Source organism: Lissotriton helveticus, chromosome 5_1, assembly GCF_964261635.1.
Source record: "Lissotriton helveticus chromosome 5_1, aLisHel1.1, whole genome shotgun sequence".
Classification (NCBI taxonomy): domain Eukaryota; kingdom Metazoa; phylum Chordata; class Amphibia; order Caudata; family Salamandridae; genus Lissotriton; species Lissotriton helveticus.
In genome coordinates, this window is record NC_136065.1 from 259930792 (window position 1) to 259954049 (window position 23258).

General features: G+C 47.4%; 2 protein-coding genes across 3 annotated transcripts in view; one reads left to right on the forward strand and one right to left on the reverse strand.

The window, feature by feature from the left end:
* The window catches only part of TPRN (taperin), a 186548-nt gene that overhangs the window by 44685 nt on the left and 118605 nt on the right, over window positions 1–23258 (forward strand). The gene's annotated exons all lie outside the window — the stretch shown is intronic.
* LOC144756440 (uncharacterized) overlaps window positions 1–23258 on the reverse strand; it is an 89301-nt gene that overhangs the window by 11187 nt on the left and 54856 nt on the right. Inside the window, exon 2 of the mRNA XM_078646279.1 lies at window positions 637–672. Within this exon, the coding sequence (XP_078502405.1) occupies window positions 637–672 (36 nt within the window). The remainder of the gene's footprint in view (window positions 1–636; window positions 673–23258) is intronic.

Consider the following 23258-nt stretch of genomic DNA (forward strand, 5'->3'; position numbering starts at 1 on the left):
AATGCAATTGTAACACATGTTCCGTTTGAATGAGGCATGCCTTCATGGTCCCTACTATGTGAATCAAATACAAAGTATGATTGCATATGTTTGAAAATAGCTATTACATAAACATTCATACAAAGTAGAACACCACAGTGCTTATTAATAGTAACATTTAATGCTGTGCTAATATCTGGGTAGGCTTTATCAAAACGTTTAAGGACATCACCGTAGTAAGCATTCCGTAGCAAAAGTGAATATATCTCTTGATTGTGGTCTATATACCTTGGCAGGTCATCTGGATGCATAAGTGTTTCGTTGTTAATAGAATGCATTTGGAGATATAAAGCGTCCCCACGGTCCATGATATAATGCAGATCATTAGAGTTCCAAGTAGTTACTGGCTTGCATAAATTGTGCAAGACAGCAAAAGCACTATTTGGTAAGCATTGCTTACCTTGTGATTTGCTATTAAATTTGCTATTCCCTTGATGGTAACTTGCTTTCAAGCATCTCTGCATTTTATAAGTTATACTGAAATGTTGTTATCAACAAATGTAAATTAAGAAGGTTTGTGAACTAACAAATTTTTTTGGGGACTGTAAGGTCAGAACTTTTAAAAAAATTTAAACTAAGTGGCAAAGTAGTATTTACCTTAACTTCTGTTTCTTTTGTTGTTGTTTTAATAATCTGAAAGGAGAAAAAAAATACATAATGTTTAGAAGAGATTTTTTCGAATTTTTCACATAAAGGGCACATTAACATGTAAATAGTGTTTTAAAGACCTGTTAAGAGCTCTAGTGCTGCTGTGAGTGTATGCGCCACGGGTGGCACACAGGCAGGGTGAGATGATAGAGGGAGAGAGAGGGAGTGTTAGGAAAAGGGGGACAGAGAGAGAGTGAGTGAGTGCGTGAAAAGTTCATACTGAGAGACGTAAAAAAATGTGTGTGTGTTATCTTGTAACTTGGACTGGTTAATGTGTTGCATTGAATCTGAGAATGAATGCGCTGTGCGTGTAATATTGAAAATGTACCCAGTTAGTGTGCAAGTAATGTAGAAAGATAGAGAGGGAATAAAGGGGAGACAAATGGAGAGTTATATACAAAAACAGAGAGGAAGGGAAAGTTAGGGAAAGGAAGGGAAATGGAGGGAGAGGAAGAGAAAGGGAGTGAGATGCAGGGTGATAGGGAGGGAGACGGAGAGGGAGGGAGAGAGGAGGAAAAAGAGAGGGGGAGTGAGACAGAGGGAGGAACACAGTTAGAGTGAGACAGAGGAAGACAGGAGAGAGGGAGGGGGAGCTATAGAGAGGGAGAGAGAGCTATAGAGATGTAGGGAGACCGCGAGAGAAAGAGAGCGATAAAATTATGTGTATGCCGGGAGGGCTCAGTGCACGAAGCCTTCGGCTGCAGGGTCCTGTGATTAACTTCATGGTCAGTTTTATGTTGTAGCTGTCGCCCCGACCCTTAACCACTAACCCTGCCCACACCGACGCGTTCCTTGGACACAAAGTAAACAGTAAATTATTCACTGAGTGGCGTTGCGTGGCTGAGTGGCGTTGCGTGGCTGAGTGGCGTTGCGTGGCTGAGTGGCGTTGCGTGGCTGAGTGGCGTTGCGTGGCAGAGTGGCGTTGCGTGGGTGAGTGGCGTTGCGTGGGTGAGTGGCGTTGCGTATGTGAGTGGCGTTGCGTGGCTGAGTGGCGTTGCGTGGCTGAGTGGCGTGGCTGAGTGGCGTTGCGTGGCTGAGTGGCGTTGCGTGGCTGAGTGGCGTTGCATGTGTGCGTGGCGTTGCGTGTGTGAGTGGCGTGTGTGAGTGGCGTTGCGTGGCTGAGTGGCGTTGCGTGGCTGAGTGGCGTTGCGTGGCTGAGTGGCGTTGCGTGGCTGAGTGGCGTTGCGTGGGTGAGTGGCGTTGCGTGGGTGAGTGGCGTTGCGTGGGTGAGTGGCGTTGCGTGGCTGAGTGGCGTTGCGTGGCTGAGTGGCGTTGCGTGGCTGAGTGGCGTTGCGTGGCTGAGTGGCGTTGCGTGGGTGAGTGGCGTTGCGTGGGTGAGTGGCGTTGCGTGGCTGAGTGGCGTTGCGTGGCTGAGTGGCGTTGCGTGGCTGAGTGGCGTTGCGTGGGTGAGTGGCGTTGCGTGGGTGAGTGGCGTTGCGTGGCTGAGTGGCGTTGCGTGGCTGAGTGGCGTTGCGTGGCTGAGTGGCGTTGCGTGGCTGAGTGGCGTTGCGTGGGTGAGTGGCGTTGCGTGGGTGAGTGGCGTTGCGTGGGTGAGTGGCGTTGCGTGGCTGAGTGGCGTTGCGTGGCTGAGTGGCGTTGCGTGGCTGAGTGGCGTTGCGTGGCTGAGTGGCGTTGCGTGGCTGAGTGGCGTTGCGTGGGTGAGTGGCGTTGCGTGGCTGAGTGGCGTTGCGTGGCTGAGTGGCGTTGCGTGGGTGAGTGGCGTTGCGTGGGTGAGTGGCGTTGCGTGGCTGAGTGGCGTTGCGTGGCTGAGTGGCGTTGCGTGGCTGAGTGGCGTTGCGTGGCTGAGTGAAACAGTCAGAAACGTAAATGGAGAGGGGGGTGAGAGTTAAAAGAGAGAGTGAAACAGGCAGAAACGTGGAGAGTTAAAAGAAAGAGCGAATGAATGTAAGCTGCGAGATGTGGCATAACAGAAGGATTGGTACTGCGTGCACCGCAGTTTGGGGTATCTGCGAGATTTGTGTAAGTAAATGGAGAGGGGGGTGAGAGTTGGAAGAGAGAGTGAAACAGGCAGAAACGTGGGGAGTTAAAAGAAAGAGGGAATGAATCTAAGCTGCGAGATGTGGCATAACAGAAGGATTGGTACTGCGTGCACCGCTGCTTGGGGTATCTGCGAGATTTGTGTAAGTAAATGGAGAGGGGGGTGAGAGTTAAAAGAGAGAGTGAAACAGGCAGAAACGTGGAGAGTTAAAAGAAAGAGCGAATGAATCTAAGCTGCGAGATGTGGCATAACAGAAGGATTGGTACTGCGTGCACCGCTGCTTGGGGTATCTGCGAGATTTGTGTAAGTAAATGGAGAGGGGGGTGAGAGTTAAAAGAGAGAGTGAAACAGGCAGAAACGTGGAGAGTTAAAAGAAAGAGCGAAAGAATCTAAGCTGCGAGATGTGGCATAACAGAAGGATTGGTACTGCGTGCACCGCTGCTTGGGGTATCTGCGAGATTTGTGTAAGTAAATGGAGAGGGGGGTGAGAGTTGGAAGAGAGAGTGAAACAGGCAGAAACGTGAATCTAAGCTGCGAGACGGAGAGGGAGGGAGAGAGGAGGAAAAAGAGAGGGGGAGTGAGACAGAGGGAGGAACACAGTTAGAGTGAGACAGAGGAAGACAGGAGAGAGGGAGGGGGAGCTATAGATGTAGGGAGAGCGCGAGAGAAAGAGAGCGATAAAATTATGTGTATGCCGGGAGGGCTCAGTGCACGAAGCCTTCGGCTGCAGGGTCCTGTGATTAACTTCATGGTCAGTTTTATGTTGTTGCTGTCGCCCCGACCCTTAACCACTAACCCTGCCCCCACCGACGCGGTCCTTGGACACAAAGTAAACAGTAAATTATTCACCTGCGAGAAAGCTTGTGAGTAGCCATGTAATAGAGGGTGTGGGCGAAACTCCCCTTGATCGTGTGTATGAAAAGTTTGTTGTGGTGTGGCGAAGTGTTGCGAACGGATTATGACTGTACTATTCCCCCTAATGTTCCAATGTGCCTGTGAATAGTGTATTAAGTGTAAGGTCAAGTTTTATTTTGGGTAGGCAGCTAATCCTGGCTAATGTGTTATTGGATGTGTGATTGTGAAAATGTAATACTAGTAGTTGTACGAGCGGCTGTTTCCGTGTGTCAGGTTGTAACTTGGATTACTAACTGTGCAAGTAAAGCTGCGAATGAATGCATTCTGCGTAAATGTTGTAAAGTGTTGCCTGTTTACGTGCACATTAATGTGCAATTATAAGTTCTGACTGAAAGTTTGGTGCTGTAGTGGCGAAGTGCTCTGATGTTACATTGCGTAGGAGTTGCACGTGCTGTATAAGGGTGGCAGTCAGTGTTTTGCCTAATGTGACAGGCTGTGTGTTATTAGTGTAAGATGAAGTGTTTTCCCTAATGTGACAGGGTGTGTGTGATTAGTGTGCTATAGAGAGGGAGGGAGACGAAGAGAGAAAGAGCGAGAAAATTATGTGTATGCCGGGAGGGCTCAGTGGACGAAGCCTTCGGCTGCAGGGTCCTGTGATTAACCTCATGGCCAGTTTTATGTTGTTGCTGTAGACCCGACCCTTAACCACTGACCCTGCCCCCACCGATGCGGTCCTTGGACACAAAGTAAACATTAAATTTGTCCCCTGAGAGAAAGATTGTGAGTAGCCATGTAATAGATGGTGTGTGTGAAAGTGCCCTTGTTCGTGGAATGTGTGCATGAAAATTTTTTTGTGGTGTGGCGAAGTGTTGCGAACGGTTTATGGCTGTACTATTCTCCCGAATGATACAATGTGCCTGGGAATAGTGTAGTAACTGTAAAGTGAAGTGTTTATTTTTGTAGGCCGCAAATCCTGGCTAATGTGTTATTGGGTGCGTGTTTGTGGAAAGGTAATACTAGTAGTTGTACGAGCAGATGTTTTCGTGTGTCAGCTAGTAACTTGGATTACTTAATGTGTGCCAGTAAAGCTGCGGGTGAATGTTGTAAAGTGTAGCCTGTTTGCGTACAAATAAATGTGCAATTTGAAGTTGTTCCTGAAAGTTTGGTGCTGTAGTGGCGAAGTGCTATGATCTTAGATTGCGTTTGAGTCGCACGTGCTGTATAAGGGTGGCAGTCAGTGTTTTGCCTAATGTGACAGGCTGTGTGTGATTAGTGGCGTTGCGTGGCTGAGTGGCGTTGCGTGGCTGAGTGGCGTTGCGTGGCTGAGTGGCGTTGCGTGGGTGAGTGGCGTTGCGTGGGTGAGTGGCGTTGCGTGGCTGAGTGGCGTTGCGTGGCTGAGTGGCGTTGCGTGGCTGAGTGGCGTTGCGTGGCTGAGTGGCGTTGCGTGGGTGAGTGGCGTTGCGTGGGTGAGTGGCGTTGCGTGGGTGAGTGGCGTTGCGTGGGTGAGTGGCGTTGCGTGGGTGAGTGGCGTTGCGTGGCTGAGTGGCGTTGCGTGGCTGAGTGGCGTTGCGTGGCTGAGTGGCGTTGCGTGCCAGAGTGGCGTTGCGTGCCAGAGTGGCGTTGCGTGCCAGAGTGGCGTTGCGTGCCAGAGTGGCGTTGCGTGGGTGAGTGGCGTTGCGTGGGTGAGTGGCGTTGCGTGGGTGAGTGGCGTTGCGTGGGTGAGTGGCGTTGCGTGGGTGAGTGGCGTTGCGTGGGTGAGTGGCGTTGCGTGGCTGAGTGGCGTTGCGTGGCTGAGTGGCGTTGCGTGGGTGAGTGGCGTTGCGTGGGTGAGTGGCGTTGCGTGGCTGAGTGGCGTTGCGTGGCTGAGTGGCGTTGCGTGCCAGAGTGGCGTTGCGTGGGTGAGTGGCGTTGCGTGGGTGAGTGGCGTTGCGTGGGTGAGTGGCGTTGCGTGGGTGAGTGGCGTTGCGTGGGTGAGTGGCGTTGCGTGGGTGAGTGGCGTTGCGTGGCTGAGTGGCGTTGCGTGGCTGAGTGGCGTTGCGTGGGTGAGTGGCGTTGCGTGGGTGAGTGGCGTTGCGTGCCAGAGTGGCGTTGCGTGCCAGAGTGGCGTTGCGTGCCAGAGTGGCGTTGCGTGGGTGAGTGGCGTTGCGTGGGTGAGTGGCGTTGCGTGGGTGAGTGGCGTTGCGTGGGTGAGTGGCGTTGCGTGGGTGAGTGGCGTTGCGTGGGTGAGTGGCGTTGCGTGGCTGAGTGGCGTTGCGTGGCTGAGTGGCGTTGCGTGGCTGAGTGGCGTTGCGTGGGTGAGTGGCGTTGCGTGGCTGAGTGGCGTTGCGTGGCTGAGTGGCGTTGCGTGGCTGAGTGGCGTTGCGTGGCTGAGTGGCGTTGCGTGGCTGAGTGGCGTTGCGTGGCTGAGTGGCGTTGCGTGGCTGAGTGGCGTTGCGTGGCAGAGTGGCGTTGCATGTGTGCGTGGCGTTGCGTGTGTGAGTGGCGTGCATGAGTGGCGTTGCGTGGGTGAGTGGCGTTGCGTGGGTGAGTGGCGTTGCGTGGCTGAGTGGCGTTGCGTGCGTGAGTGGCGTTGCGTGCCTGAGTGGCGTTGCGTGGCTGAGTGAAACAGGCAGAAACGTAAATGGAGAGGGGGGTGAGAGTTAAAAGAGAGAGTGAAACAGGCAGAAACGTGGAGAGTTAAAAAAAAAAGCAAATGAATCTAAGCTGCGAGATGTGGCATAACAGAAGGATTGGTACTGCGTGCACCGCTGCTTGGGGTATCTGCGAGATTTGTGTAAGTAAATGGAGAGGGGGGTGAGAGTTGGAAGAGAGAGTGAAACAGGCAGAAACGTGGGGAGTTAAAAGAAAGAGGGAATGAATCTAAGCTGCGAGATGTGGCATAACAGAAGGATTGGTACTGCGTGCACCGCTGCTTGGGGTATCTGCGAGATATGTGTAAGTAAATGGAGAGGGGGGTGAGAGTTAAAAGAGAGAGTGAAACAGGAAGAAACGTGGAGAGTTGAAAGAAAGAGCGAATGAATCTAAGCTGCGAGATGTGGCATAACAGAAGGATTGGTACTGCGTGCACCGCTGCTTGGGGTATCTGCGAGATTTGTGTAAGTAAATGGAGAGGGGGGTGAGAGTTAAAAGAGAGAGTGAAACAGGCAGAAACGTGGAGAGTTAAAAGAAAGAGCGAAAGAATCTAAGCTGCGAGATGTGGCATAACAGAAGGATTGGTACTGCGTGCACCGCTGCTTGGGGTATCTGCGAGATTTGTGTAAGTAAATGGAGAGGGGGGTGAGAGTTGGAAGAGAGAGTGAAACAGGCAGAAACGTGAATCTAAGCTGCGAGACGGAGAGGGAGAGAGGAGGAAAAAGAGAGGGGGAGTGAGACAGAGGGAGGAACACAGTTAGAGTGAGACAGAGGAAGACAGGAGAGAGGGAGGGGGAGCTATAGATGTAGGGAGAGCGCGAGAGAAAGAGAGCGATAAAATTATGTGTATGCCGGGAGGGCTCAGTGCACGAAGCCTTCGGCTGCAGGGTCCTGTGATTAACTTCATGGTCAGTTTTATGTTGTTGCTGTCCCTCCAAGCGCAATGCCGCTGCCAGCAATACCAGCATCAAAGAAAACAAGACGGAGGGAAGAGAGGGGAGAGGGGAGAGGGGAGGGGGGAGGAGAAATGCGACACGGCGGGAAGGGGCAGGCAGGATGACTCAGGGGAGGGGGCGGAGCGGGGCAGAGCGGCATGTGGGTGTGAACAAGCCGGGCCTTTGAAGTGAAGCTAAGTTTCACTTCAAAGGTGTCGGAGGAATGCGGGCGGCTGTGCACGCGCTTTTAAGCTCAATGCACATGCGCATTGAGCTTAAAAGTCACGGGCACTGCAAGGAATCGCCACGATTCCTTGAAAGTTAGATAAAGTCTGGATGAGCCCCTATAGTCTCGCTTGCTCGATGCGCATGCGCATCGACAGGCGAGACCTAAAAATGATTGCTTTCAGTCTACAATACATCTGTAATCTAAAGACTGCAATCTGCGACTATTCATTATCCTTTTAAGATGTAAAATAGACCCTCGTGCATTGGAGTGCAAGTTCCCCATAGTAGGTGGAATGATGCACTTAAAAGCAAATAGCATGAGGTGAGAGAGTAATACTCCTGATTAGAGCCAAATCCTGCTCTATATATTTATTACCCTGCCAAATCAGACATCAGCTTCAAGACAGTTGAATTGGTGTGGGGGTGTGGAGGGCATCAATAGCTGGATATTTTTTTTAAATTGTTAAATCCACTTAAAATATATTGTACCTGCTGTTACACAAGAACAACGTATTTATTTATTTATGAATTTTGTATAGCGCCTGAATCACCCCCGAAGGGGTATCGCTGCGCTGCGGACATAGACAGAAAGCTGACACAATGCGAGTCTTAAAACAGAACCCTTTTAAGAAGCCTTCTAAATTGAAGATGGTCCGGACATTGCCTCAGCGGGATAGGGAGCTGATTCCAGTACAAGGGAGCGAGGTACGAAAAAGTTTTCCCATCCATCCTCTCCTTCTTTATCCGAGGAACTACTAGAAGGGATTTGGCTCCATAGCGAAGATCCCTGATAGGGGTATATCGCTTAAAATTCACGCCGCGGTAAGCTGGGCCTCTCCCATACACAGCTATATGGACGGTGCAACAGATTTTGAACTTAATGCGTTTGGGCACCGGAAACCAATGAAGCTGTTGGAGAAGTGGAAGGGAGGCAGTTCTGTCAGGGACATTTAGGACTAAACGAGCTGCAGTGTTCTGGACTTTCTGCAACCGGTCCAGCGAAGATTCATTAGCTGAGACCAGCAGGGCGTTGCAGTAATCCAGTTTGCTTAATACTAATGTCTGGATGAGAGTTTTCCGTGTGGAGTTAGGATCGGGTGTGTGGAAAATGAATTTATTTCCAATAGCCCATCACTTCAACAGCGTTGCACTAAATATTATTCAATAATATCTTCAGCAACTTTTCTCCATGCAGGTTTGTGCTGTTCTGCTCATCCTTAAAAGGGTCTCAAATAAGCCACACCGGGAAGTACTCTACAGAGTTAATAATGCCCAGATAGGTATGGGGTGTAACCGATTACTATATTAGCTTGTAAAAGGAATGTTCTGAGACTGTTTGGCTTGACCTGCTGCCTGCAAAATCTTCATGCTGCTTGTTAAAGTGCCAGTCATTGGACACAGTAGCCAGCAAGGAAAGTGCACAACTGAACTACTACCATTCTACATTCAAAACATGTTATCACGAATGGGCTAAAGTCGCTGCTTGCGAGAACTGCCAGTGAAACCATTTCACGTTTTGTGCTTCCGAAGACTTGCTATCCATTGCACAATGTATAAGACTCAATTGCTCATATTTCAAGTGGATGCTTCTGGCTGGTTAACCTCCTATAAATTATTCACTCGACTTCTCGATCCCGACTTGCTTGTTATGATCTTTTTTTTCTCATTAAAGCCTCCCATCTCTCTCTTATGTGCAATAATGCCTATTCTTTTTCCTGCCAAACATTGCCCATTTAACTATGCATAGCTCCTACAGCTGCCACTATCGTGCAACACCCTTTACTTGCTCTCTGCGTGGCTATCAGTAGTCCAAAGATATCGCCCCCAACATATTGCCAGTAATTCTGTAGCATCATGGAATACAGTGCATTATACTTGTGGCTGGAAGATAGATATATGCAATTTGTTAGGTTTAGTAAGGTCCATGTAAATGGATACTTGTCTGTTAACAGGAAACATAATTAATTTATCAGATATTACATTAAAGTAATGGATGGCAGAAATGTTATTTATTGAGGTTCGGTGTGGAGTTAATGGGGAGTAAGAGGTTAAGCTCCATTTTACTATGCTCTCATCTGAAATCCTGCCACACAGGTTTTCTTGATACTACTCACCATTACCTTTGTATTATTTCCCTTAAAAATAGGTGTCTAGGTTGTCTTCTCTGGCGAAATGTAAGACATAGTTAAACTTAGGGTTCGGTACTGCCAAGATTCTGCCTCTGTTTTAGTCGTTTGAACTGGAAGATGTGTACATTATCCCGCAAGTGGAAATGTGTACCTTTTAGAACAGCACTGATTTGTGGGACAAATGCTAGTGCTCTGTCGAACAATACACCTAATTCCTCGCCTGTTCCACAGAATTGGTAGTGTTGTCGCCAAGCAAATAGAGTTCCTTTATTATTTTATGACCGCCTCTTAAAATATATGTATATCTAAGCTTTTGACATAGCTGCAGGGCATTTTTCAGGTGGCATTTATCAGGCGTGCTGGCTTGTAGCTTCCAGAAGAATGTAAACATTTCCCTCCGCTGGTTGTTTACTTAGTCGATGCAATTATTGCCCTCTTCATCGTTCTGTGGTATCCTGTCTGGAGTAGTTGTCGCCTGTATTATTTACTTCCTGGTTGGAATCATGCCGTGCCTGGTCTACATTATTTGGCTTTTATCTTCCTTTCGGCGAGATCCTTGCACTATTTCTTGTTGGGCTTGGTTCTTGTTTTTATTTTTGTGCCAGGGCTCAATTTTTAATGAGGTATCCTGGACATATTGATATTGGGTGTCCCCTCATGCTCGCTTGCATGTTGCTAGCCTTTTTTAGGGTACTTTTGTAGGCGTCCTAAAATCGTGTTGAAGCATCTCTTAATTTTTTCTCCCATATCAGTGGGTGCTGTTTGTCGCAAAGGCACATAGGTGTTTTGTCTTTGTCGCAAAGGCACATAGGTGTTTTGTCTCTGAAATATTAAACATTCTTATGTCACCCACGGGATCATATTGGCTCGCACAACATATGCCAACGTTTGGAAAGGTAACAAAAAAATATCGGGGAAATGTATTTCCCCATGGACTTATATTGGAGTGGAGGCAGTGTTAGGTGGGACACAGCTGAAATAAAGCCGTTCTCCGGAGTCTCGCACCTGAATTACGCGTGATGCCATATACCTCACAAATTTACCTTTTAAGAAATAATGTGTTTAATTTTACTGTTCTCCCGTGTAAAACTTATTTCGCTTAATTATAAGTAAAAGGAAAACATGCTACATAGCTCCCTGTTATATGTCACCAAACGTTGACAGAACGGCCCTCGCGAACTCTCCTCATAGTTGGCTGTGTTTGCAATTGTTTCGCCCCTGTGGGGGGAGTCGGAAATAATCTGCTTAACTATGCAGTAACTCTTCCTTTCCTCAGCCGCAGTTCCTGAGCAGGAATTTGAAACGGCGACGGTTCCCCCCTCCTTGGCTGCAGTGTGATACACCAGCCCACGGCGCATCTTTCCCATCTGGTGCAGGCTGCGTATTCATTACAGACCACGTCGGGTCTGTGGACAAACTCTCTGTAAGGGGAGATTCTCGTCTCCGACCTCCTGTTCTTTGTTTCTGGACAGGAAAGGTTTGGGAGCCTATCATGATAAACTGCGTCAGCAGCAGCTCGTCCCCACAACCCATACTTTTCCTGGAGCGTTGTATTTTTTTTTCTTTTCTTGTTCTTTTCAAATGCCTTACGCAGTGGGCCGTACACCACTGGCTGCTCCAAAGTTTGATTGTGAATGAAATGGGAACATAGCTGTACCCTCCTGTGCTGTTTTTGTGTAGCCGTACTCGTTTGGTTTGCATTTGTGAGGATTATACAACATGTCTGCACCCTAATGCTACTTGTGCAATGCTTTGCAGATTTGTGGTGAGGCTGGCACCTGTTTCTGCACGTATCTCTCTGCTGGTGCCTGTTCGTGCCGCCAGAGCCTTCTGTCTCTCTAAATTGCAGCAAATGTTTGAACATGATGTTAATGATTGTTGACATTGCTTAATTGGAGTTAAAGAGCTAGCTGCCCATATTGTTTTCCTTGTTTTTGCCGAGTTTTTAAAAAAAATTAAACTTCTTTCTACTGCCCAAAATTGTTCTACTAGTCCTATTGTTTTTAGTTTAAGGACTTGTTCTGAGCGTTTGTTGGAATCAATAAAGCTAACCAGCTTCAGGGCCGGCTCTAAGCTCACGGAGGCCCTGAGCAGGAAGTGTAGGTAGGGGGCCCGAGGCCGCCAAATCCCTGCCAGGGGCCGCCACGCCAATATGTATCTAAGGATATATATTGGCGTGGCGGCCCCTGGGGTTTGGCGGCCCTGTGCAGGTGCACAGCTTGCACATGCCTTAGGCCGGCCCTGCCAGCTTTGGCAAAGCCAATATGTTTCGCCTCTGTGAGATTTATTGGCTCTGTCAATGTTTCTTAGGCATGCTGCGCAAGCTAATGCCCAGCATGGCTTCCCCTAAAGAAAATAAGTGCTGTGATGTGTATCTACTTTTTAGTCCTATTGCACGGCAGCAACCACAACCCGCCGATCTTGGAACTGGGGAACTGGTTGGAGTCTTGAGGTGGATCAACATCGTGTGATTCTGGGGAAATCACTTGCTCTTCCCGTGCCCAAAAACAAAAAAAATGAACGTGCCTGTGTGTAATATAACTGGTGCATATATTAAGCGCTTCAAAACTTTTGGGTTGTTTGTGCTATGGAAATCCCCCCCAATACATATACATATACATATACACCTGAATGGAGATAAAAGGACACGAGGGAGGAGCGCGGGGAAAACAAGGAATGGTCAGGAGGGTGACTGAAACGGGGGTCGGTGAAGCCACAGGATGAGGAGGTGTGGGTTAAAATCAGCCGGGTTGGTTAAAAACAGCAGCGGCTGGTGTGGGGTTAAAACCAGGAGAGGGCGGGTTAAACTCGGCTCATGCATGTCTAAAAAAAATAAAGAGCAGCTGCTGGAGCTAGTGGCCAGTGTACTTCCACTGGAAGTACACAGGAAGTTCCAAGCTCCACAGCAGGACGAAGACTCGAAGTCCAAGAGGAAGAAGCTAGGAGGAGGCGCTGACCAACAGAAAGCAAGGAAACAAGAGTGACATGGGACCCAACCAACGGTAAATAAAGATAAGTAGTGGATGGGCTTAAGCTCCTGTAAGATATTTTTTTCTTGACAAGAGATTTTGCAAGCACAGCACAGTGTGCTCAAATAGAGCCTCCTCAGCAGTACTCTCCATGCAAGCTTCCTTCAGCAGTGCCTATGGAGTGTGTGTCTTCAGTGTAAGGTTCCTGCAGCAGTGTGCTTTATTTGAGTTTCCTTTACTTGCAAGCGCCCCGCACCGGTGCATAGGCAGTGTGAGCCTCTCTTGGGTGTACCTTTACTTTGAGCTTCTCCCAACAGGGCCCTCACTGTGCGCTTCCATCAGACGTGCCCTCGGTGTGAGCTTCCCATAGAAATGGCCTACTTCCCTCAACAGTGTGCTCCGTGTAAGTTTCCCTTAGTGTGAGAATCCCTCAGAAATGCCCTCGAATTGAGCTTCTTCGGTTGGCGCTCTGTCTACGCGGCATCCAGCAGTGCTCTCTGTGTGAGCTTCTCTCATCAGTGTCCAGTATGTAAACTTCTTTCAGGAGCGGCCTCAGAGTAAGCTTACTGAGTTCCTCTCAGCAGTGTTTTGAGTGTGACCTTCTTCCAGCAGTGAGCTTTCTGCTTCAGTCCCCTTATTGAGATCCCCTCAACAGTGCCCTCAGCCACACGCGCCCCAAGTGTGAGTTCTCCACACCGTCGGCTTCTCCCTGCAATGCCCTCAGGCTTAGTATGAGCTTCCCGCAGTAGTACCCTCTGTCGGAGCTTCTCCCAGCAGAGCCCCCGCTGTGCCCAGGTAGCGTGAGCTTCCACCAACTGTTTAATGCACCACAGACTTATCCTCACAAGTCCCTCCCCGAGAAGTCACCCGAATGCCTTTAATCTATAAATGTGCCACTCGTGCTCCATAGGAAGATTCCACCCCTTACTTCTCTTCATATTGAAACATTTTCAAAAAGTGATTGAACGAAGACAGTCGAAGAACCAGCCCTTTCTGGGGGTTCGCACTTACTTCAGCCGCTCTCCCACCTATAGCACCAGATAGTGCCTGCCATGGCAACAAGGCTGCACAGGTAGGCAAGGAACTGTTCATGGAGGATGAGAAGGACAGAATGTGGAAGGGTCAAAGTCCAACCCCAGAAAGATATCCCCAGAGTGACATGGATGTGGCAGTCTGGCCAGAGCTGGCAACTTGGACCTGTGGATCCACGTTCAAGTCTCTGCATCGTCTCAGCAGCCTGTGATTCTGGGCAAAAATAATTTAATGTCCCTTTGCCTATAAAATGGACATGAGGGAGGAGTGTGGGTGAAAACAAGGAGTGGCGGAGGAGGTGGTTGAAATGGGGGTGAGTGAAGCGGGTTTATCTTTAACTTTTCCTTGGCAAGTAATTTGGATTTCACCAACTTTGCTTAAATGATTTGTTCGGTGAAATACTATGCAACTCTTTGAGCTGGCACATAAACACTGCCAGAAACCGGTGCTGATGTGAACCCATTATGGGCAGATGGGGAAAGAACTGGTAAGCTTCAGTGAGTTAACTGAAATAGAGGGAGACAAAATGAACCATAGCCAGACTGCAAAGATGGCTATATAATTGGAAGATGGCCCAGCAGAAAAGCCCTTGGTCCATGCTCTATAATAAGCACTGAGCAAGCCGAATCCTTTAAAGGAAAAAAACTTCTATTCACTTACCTCCACGGAACCAAAAATCCTCCTAATGAGCAAACCTCTTATACTGCTTTACGCTACAAAACCACAAAAAGGACAAGCCTCAAGGGCTCTAAGTTTAAGTGGCCCACCTTGGAAGTGATGATGCTTGAGGAGGCAGCAGTGAGGAAACTTAACCTGTCATGACGATGCAACACTAAGATGCAGACTGCCTGTCTGCCACTGCATGACGCGGTCATCTTCACATCAATTACTTAATTTTGGCTCAAATCATGTGCTGACCCTTCCGTTGGTTGGCCAGCACTTGGACTACATTGATTAAAGGATGCTGTCTTTTACAAGTAATTTCGAACACCACTAAGAGACTGCAGAATCATTTTTAGGTCTGGTGTTAGCCAAGCCATTTTGTTTTTCGAAAAAGATCATTAACAACACATACATCATGCATAAAATTGATACTTGTATAGCGCACTACTCACCCGCAAGGGTCTCAAGGCGCTTGTACGAATACCGCTTTGGAACCTATCCTGGCTTTCCCTGTGAGGTGTCCACTCCTGGGCACCCCCAAGGTGGGGGCCGTTGTGGAGATTAAGCAAGCTATTGCCCAGAGTTGCAGAGTGGGACTCCATGATTGGAATAGGCACCGAGGCGAGAATTATCAGGTCCGTGGAATTTTTTAGCTCAAGACCCGCCGAGGCGGGGAATTAAACCCTGGTCCCGGGCTAGACATCTGCATCAGGGTCTGCCGCTCTAACCATTGAGCCACACTTCTCCACTGCATACATACCAGGTTTTCAGTCAGCCTTTTATCAACCCTTTGTTTCTTGTAGAGACATTGCGCTTCTACTCCCCACAGCATGGGCGTAAGAGTCATCCCACTTTAGCCTTTGGGACCCTGATATGTGAGTGACTACATCCTGCCCAAGCACACTGTTGTAATTCACACAGAAAATAGCCCCTTTCAGTGTCGGGGACTAGTGTGCACTGAATCCTTTTTTTGTTTCCCAAAACAAAAAAATCTCCCCGCCTCTTTTTGTTTTTTAAACATTACTAGGGCCCGACAGCTCACCATACATGGTTGTATGTCGTTACAACGCATTCCGTTGCAACGCATGCCGTTACCACGCTTGCGTTACAACGGAATGCTTTTTCCTCACATAACCGTTACCACGAATATTCCTTTACCACGCATAGATTTACAACGTTCCTCTCGCACAACGCCGATTGCCTCCGCTTTGTCCCCTCCCCCTAATCCACCTTTTTATTCCCACACTTTTTTTTCTTTTGGGGGTGGAGATCCCCAAGCCCCCTTTTTCATTTTTAAACCTTTACCACGCATGCCTTTACTATGTATCTCATAGGAAAGGTATGCGTGGTAAAGGCTGTTGTGGTAACCACGCATGCTTTGTAATGCATGCGTGGTAAAGGTTTGCGTTGAAACGGTCGCGTTGTAGTGGCCGTTTCCCACCAGACACTGTTACCAGTGCACTGCATTCCTCTGGGGCTCTGCTGGCAGTGCACATCTTTACACTATTCAAAGTTACAGGCATGGGTGTTCATCTTTGATTGTTTTCAACTTCTGTATAACCAAGCCATTGTAATATGGATCCCAGTGCGGCCGCGTGCTTGGGCAGACATTTATGAATAGTATTTGCCATACATTATTTAAAAATAAAATTAAAATAAAACCCTCCAAGAAATCCGGCATTGGCAAAGCCACATCTTAAGTGCTTGTTTCTATCATGTTTAGTTCTGTTTCAGGTGCAACACTTTTTTGATTAATGGTTCTACTGCACACCCCCCTTATAATCTCTGTCCTAGATTCTATGTGGGGTAATCTGATGCCGCACCATACAAAAGCACATATGCCTGCACATAAATGTAAATACACATACATTCATGCATACACACATGCACCCAACATTTAATAAGCACTTACCGGGCCACGTTGGTGCAGCAGTATCAGCAGTTGGCGAGAGCAAGAAGAACAAATGCCTTGAAGTTGCTGTAGACTTTAGCGAAAGAAGGGACTCGCAGAAGATCCCACTCCCTTCTGATTGGTTGACCTTGTCATGGGTTAGCCAAGGGAGAGGTGGACCTTCCGTAGATCATCAGAGTGGCGGTTCGGTCAGTGAGATTTGCTGACCCCACCCCACTCTGTGACAAGGCATGGACATTCAGCCCTGGGGGCTTCAGGGAGTTCTAAAGCACCCAGAGATGAATCTTTGGTTATGCTTCCTATTGTCATGAGGGGAGGGATTCAGAGTTTGCAGTGTTGATGAAGTTACTGCTATCAGGGCTGTGAGAGCTCTAGCCCTGCTAAGCTTGCCTTAGGCTGCCAGGCGCCTGCACATAGTGCATGTAAAGTGCCTGGCTGCCTGATCCTGACATGGTGAGTGCCTGCCAGACTGCCATTTGTTCAGCCTGACCGATACTCATTATGCTCTGGAAAATGGAGGGGCGGCAGCCTGGGGTCTGTAATGACGTGCCACCTCTGGTTAGTAGCCAGCCAGTTGGTGAGTTTTGTTCAATTCATTAGTGAAAAACTAATGTGTGCACTTGCTGCGCTTGTTGTGCTCCAGGAGGTCGAACATAAATAAATAACCCCGGCCCTCTTGCTTCTGGGTAACTGGTATAAATAACCTGTAAAAATAATAATAACAGTAATAACGTGATTCAGAAAACCCATAACTTGAACAGAAATACCAAAAATAATTGTTAATGAAAATAATTGGCTCACACACATTACGTTATTTAGAAGTTATCACAAACATTGACTTGCTTTTCTTTAATATTAAGAATGCAAGTGTAGAGGAGACGCCCATCCTCTCCCTTCAGAGTCAGTGTGGAACTTGCAAGCAGTGGACCATACAGGGGGGGGCACAACCATCTCTCCGGGGACCCAGCCTGAATGCTTAGGAAATGGGTAACTGAGTAATCTCTTGGTTGACAAAGAATGTGCAGGCATCTGATAGCAGGATTACACCTCCGGTGACGTAGAATCTGTGTGCTTGGGAAAAGACAACTGAGCCATCTCTTTAGTTCCACAGAATGCACAGGTTCGGATCTATGACAGCAGAGCTATCTCTCCAGCCCACAGAATGTAACAATCAAGGTTTTATTCAACACTACTAGGCCTTAGGGTGCAGAAATGCTGTCACACGGTAAAGAGCGCTCCTGCCCCTTGTGTACTGTGCACAGGTGCCTTCGTTCGGAAGCGGTGATGTGATTATAGTCTACCCATGGGTACCTGGACACCGTCGTGCTAAAGCCGCGATGCCGGCTCTTGGGAAATGAAGTCATCCAACGATGATTCAGTTCTTTTCATTAAGATAGTGATTGAGAATACCTGGCTGGGGAAGCCCACAATAAACGCTTTGAAGATTAAACGTATGTTGTACACGTGGAGGTTGTATTAAAAAATTACTGTTCCTTTTGATCTATCAAGCTCTTAGTAAGACTGCGCTCTGCGTTGGAGCAAATCCATGACTGCTGCATGGATGACATTCATTGGTGGCCAAATTGTAGGGCTTCGGATCTGAGATTTTTTTTGGTTGTTTGTTTTTATCTTCCCCAGATAGCTGCTGTCACCACATAGAGGAGATGTTAGAAGACGAGGTTGAGAAGTAAAATAGAAATTAGCATGCTCTGTTCTGTGGTGGAAAGACCAGGGATAGAATCTATAGGTTGTTAACAAAGGTATATACATTTCTTAAAATCAATTATGAAGTGTAAGCCATAGCGATGGTGTCTGCTACTTGATCATAAGCCCCATGCCTAATAGCCTGCAAAAATAGTCCAAATCCACGTAGAGCAGGAGAAAATTAGCTTCCCTTTGAGTTTCAATTCTATGGCCCTGTGCACAGCCCTCAAGGCAACAATTTCTGAAGTAGATGTTTTCCAATCCTATTACCTGGCTTCTGTACGGTTACGTGACAATTACTAAGGTTTCTTGTGAGCTACACTGCTTCCTTGTGATCAGAAATATTTATTTGAGTTCAAGTTCAGGTAGGTCTTGATTTCTCCATCCAATTTCCTGTAGCTGCTAGATGCCAGTGTTGAAGGAGAAGAATCTTGCAAGGATGTTACCATCTGATATAACTTTGTATCATGTACATCCCAGAGCTAGTGAATGGACAATTTGCTGGGTCCCCTTCCAGACCCATGTATAAGTATCTGATGTCATTACTTACCACAAGATGAGCAGTCCCAAGCTTTTATTTCCTGCTGCCCCTAGACTAGACAGGAACGGTGAAAATGTGGAGTAACTTCCACTAACTTCATTCTTGTATCACTCGCTGACTTTTCAATGTGAAGGTTTGTCGTGACCTCTTCATTCCCTAAGAGGGGTGGCGGGAGGGGGAGGGAGTCAACAGACGGAATAGAGAAAATTAAATAAATAAATAGATCCTATTCCGTCGTCTGTCGACTCCCTCCCCCCCCCCCACCCTGCCCCGCCCGCCCACCACGCTTACCTGCACCGACCGCCGCTGTGTTTCTTCATCTAGCGCTGCTCAATCACCATTGTACCTGGCTGCATGGCTTCCACTTCTATCCCTTCCTTTTGGTCCAAGGGACTGGACAAGTGGCACATTTCCTACGGTGTCTTGAGCTCTGGGCCTTATATGCTGATTTCTTCTACACTGAGTGGTCACTGAGGTGTCATGTCTGCACAAAGCATGACTTTTTTGCTCACCCTGATTTGCAGAGGACATCTAACTGAAACTTCTATTGTGCTTGCAATGTTGTTTGACAGGGAGGCTGTGTCTAACTTGTGCTTTCGTGGTCCTTTCCCAGTCTGGAAAAACAAATGGTCTGTTTGTGTGATTGTCTACGGTAACTGGGATTGGTCCTCCGGCCAAAGTTAAATGTAAGATAAGTTTAGAGCTGGTAGCACTGTATGTCCATGTATATTCTCATTGGAAAAAAACAGGTTAAAGTAAAATTATGGTTCGAGTTGGTTATACCACCTAATGTGTTTTTAAAAATCCCTTAAAAAAACACAGTCAATGTATAGTTATGAATTAAAGCTGAAAATACGCTGAAATTCTCAAGTATCACAGCCCACAACTCGCACACCAGCTGTGCAGCTTATAACTGTCCCGCCTAGAGCAGTGCTCGTGACATCACCCTTGATGAGACAGATGAATTTACAAATATCTTAAATACGTTTTTTAATGAAACTATATATCATTGTCATTACTGCTGTTCTTCGTGCTGCCAGGTGTGACTCCTGTTAATCTCAGATGCTGTTTCTGGGATCCCATACTCAACATTGAAATAAGGGCACATCAGGGGGTGAGCCGCTGCTGTGGATGCGGCCACTGGGAACTCCATATCCCATAACCCCCCCTGCCTGCCTCACACCAGACCACAATCCGCACCATTAAACTGTGCTACAATCCAGCTGTGCGGGCTGTCATTGCCATCACTTCTGTTCTTCGTACTGCAAGGTGTGACTCCTGTTATTCTCGGATGCTGTGTCTGGGAGCCCGCACTCACCTTTTAAATACAGGTGCATCAGGGAGTGAGCCGCAGCTGTGGACTTTGTCGCTGGGGACTCAATAGCCCATAATCACCTCTGCCTGCCTCACACAGAACTACAAACAGCGCTAATAAAGCGTGCTGCAGTCTTGCTGCGCTGAACACAACCCGGGCCAAGGGCAGGGCTATCCTCCTCCCTCAAAGACCAGAGGAGGCTGGGCTGGGCCCATTCTCTTGGTTTTAGATCAAGCCATTGGACATAGTTGACCTGTGGACATTACCGGCTTTGAGGTATTGGTGCAACATCATTGTTGGGGATTCTGTTTTGGGTTGGTGGAAGGGGGTGTTTATGCCTGTCTTCACCTCTGTATGGGGACCTTTCGGTTAACTCTATAACACGCCATTCCAATCCACCCTAGCCCTTGGTTAATCCACCAATAGTTGATGTGTTTAGCGGTGGAATCACCGACACGATATGGCCTGCATGGAATTCACTGATCTGTAATCTCGACCTGTGTTCTGATGATTACTATGGCGCAAGCGTCCTCCCTTGCCAGCATTGAACCAGAGAACAGATGGGGGGAAACGGGCACAAATTCATCCTGATTCGTTTTTCTGACTCATTTCTAGAAAACTAGGCAGTTGAGAATCCACGACGATGAAGAAGGTCTAATAAACCAATCCATCCATTGGATTCATAAGGTGCAAGGCTGTCGCTCCCTTATAAGAGAGGACCTAGTTGGAGCCACAAGACATTCACTAACTGGTGCCAACTTCTATAATATAGAGCTAATTCATGTCGGTAGCTCTCTAGTTGATAACCTGGTGGCAGTTGATATACGTATTTGTCTACTCTTTAAAACAGACATCGGCTTTAAATATGCTCAGCCTTAAAATCCTAGCCACTCTGACCAGGTAAATCTTCTTAATAGCCGACAAACTGACTCACCCACTCGGATGGTGGATTGACAACCAATTTCTACTGCCTTGGGCGAGGTGAGTGATTTCGTTTTGACCAGCCATGTTGGCAGGTTGAATTCTCTCTTAAGTAGCTGCATGATGTCCACCTTTGTCACACGTCTGGTTCATTCCAACGTAGTTGGACACTCACTGAAAGGACTTCCAATATCTTCTGGCAGCACCCGTCTTGACTCAGAAACCACGACCACTGACATTCATCCTCCTTGAGTTAATCCTTTAGTGGCTGGGAAGGGAATTTCTATATTATCCTGGAATGCAGCAGGACTTAAGCCCAAAACTGATCTTCCGGATTGGAACAGTTTTATCAAGTCTTATGACGCCTGCCTGTTCCAATAAACATGATGTATGAACCCTGTCTATAAACCTGGTTATTTAAATCATTATATCTCTAACTCGTGAGGACCAGTCTGGAGGCCTTCAGGGAGGCTTACAATATGGGTGAGGTTATATTTGGACTGTGAAATCCTATGGTTACCTATTGACTTTCAGATGTTTTAACTATTCGGCTAGTGGTTACCAATGGGAGGTCCTGCAATACCAACATTTTTAATGACTATGCTAGAGGGTTTCAGGGAGGATTAAGATCCAAAACTATTCTTATCCCTGAAGCATATTTGGTGACCCATAACTATGATTTGGGCTTGATATTAGGGAGTGACTTTAATACTACTTATGAGCCCCTTGGTGATGATGACCTCACTCGAGGAGAAGTCGAGGATAAGGCCTGGGATATCCCGTAGTTCGATCTCTGATCCATACAAAGATGACTGAGGCTGCTCTGCAGCTGATGGCCTTCACGTTGGATTTTGGCTTAGAGCCACCAACGACAGAACCATGACTGATAGGCAGGGGGCCAGTACTTATAAAAATTCTATCCACTCTAGTCGTATAGAGTAGTTTTCATTTGATCTTTGATTGTAGCCCTCCCTTGTAGACATGACTGTTATAGTACGGATAGAGAGCGACCATGATCTGCTTTGTTTTTATCATGGACTCCCTCTGCCCAAAGCTGAATAACGAACAATGGCCATTAGTTTGCACAAGGGACGTCCTTCCCTCGAATGACATGGGACGTCTGAAATGGTCCTAAGTCTTGGAATCTCCTCACATCTTACAACAAATAAATGAGGATCTACAGGCCTGTCTAATGGAATTGCCACATAGTCCTTCTCCTCCACTGTGTGGTGTGACAATGATTGTCACACATAACAAATTCTTTAAGAATTCTTTGAGAAAATCTCGTCCTATCTTGTAGCCCCCATAAAAGGCATCTGCCAGGTGTAAGTAACTGCTTTAATGAGTGTAGATCCCTACATAGACACCCGCGCATAGCACTTCATTCAAAGGGTGTTCAGCAAATTCACCTGTCCAGAAAGATGTAATAAAAGCACAGGCCATGGCCAAGAAAGAATGTAACGATGCAAGGTGGCAGGACCTCAAAGCGGCTTGCACCCTTAAGTGGGGTAGGAACACATGCTCCATCTCCGCAAAATAACATCACCCCTTGGTTTAGATTTGCCAATCTTTATTCAGCAACCCCCCCTTCCACTGCTCTAGCCACTATCACAGTAGGTTCTTGCACAGATTACTCTTTTACTCTATCTGACTTTCTCTTTGATCTAGCTAATGTTTCTAGCTGATGCTTCTTCTGCCTTGGATGTAGTAGTAACCAGAGGAAGGGCACCTGGATTACGTGATATTTTTGCAGACATCTTGCAGGAGAGCGAGAGAAATTGTCCCGGTGTTTCATTCTTCTATCTAATCTATCTAATGCTATTGTTTGTGGTGCCACTGTACCAGATTCTTCAGGTTCGATGGGGTTCCCAGGGCCAAGTAACGGTCGGTTCTCCTTCAACAAAGAAGTCCACCAGTTTTGCGTTTTGGCTCCCACCCTGTTCTATTTATATCTCAGTGATGTTGTTCACCATCTGTCCTCCTTTGTAACTGACACCCGACCGTGGCTGGCTCAAAGACACCCATATTACTATTCACGGATGACACCCTACTCATCTCAAAACACCAAGTGGCATCCAGCAAACATTTTCTTGCTCCCATGAATTTTGTCCCCAAAGTGGACTAGAAATTAATTCTGAGAAGGCTACGCTTATGTTGGTTAATAAGCACAGATTGTTTAAAGATAGGCTTGAGATGGGGGGGCATTCCATTATAGAGTATAGACGTCTTTAGCTATTTAGGCATTACCCCATCTGCCAGCCTCACTTGGAAACCCCAGGTGGAACTCCTGACCCTTAAACATAGGCATATCATAGGTGCCATTGCTAGAGAACACAGCTGCTCTTTTACTAAAATTATTGCAGCAGTCCTACATATATACGGTGCCAAAGCAGTTCAGTTTTTTATGGCTCAGAGTTGTGGGAATTTTCCAAACTATCTCTTCTTATCACCTCAGAGAATATATGTCTAAGAAACCTAGTCCGGTTGCCACAGAGTTTTCTGCTCCAGCCCCTAATGATGGATATGGGTAGGCAGACCTTGGCAGACAGAGCTAGACTTCGCCCCTTGCCATTTAGGAGGAGGTTATGGTTCCAACTGGAACTTACCCAGTATGCCTTGGCCCTAAGGGATGTGAAGGAGGTGATCAACAAGAACCTAAATTACTATCAGCCATATGCCCTGGTGAACTCTAGGACAATCTCTATTCAAAACCAGCCCTCACAGCAGAGATGCTAAA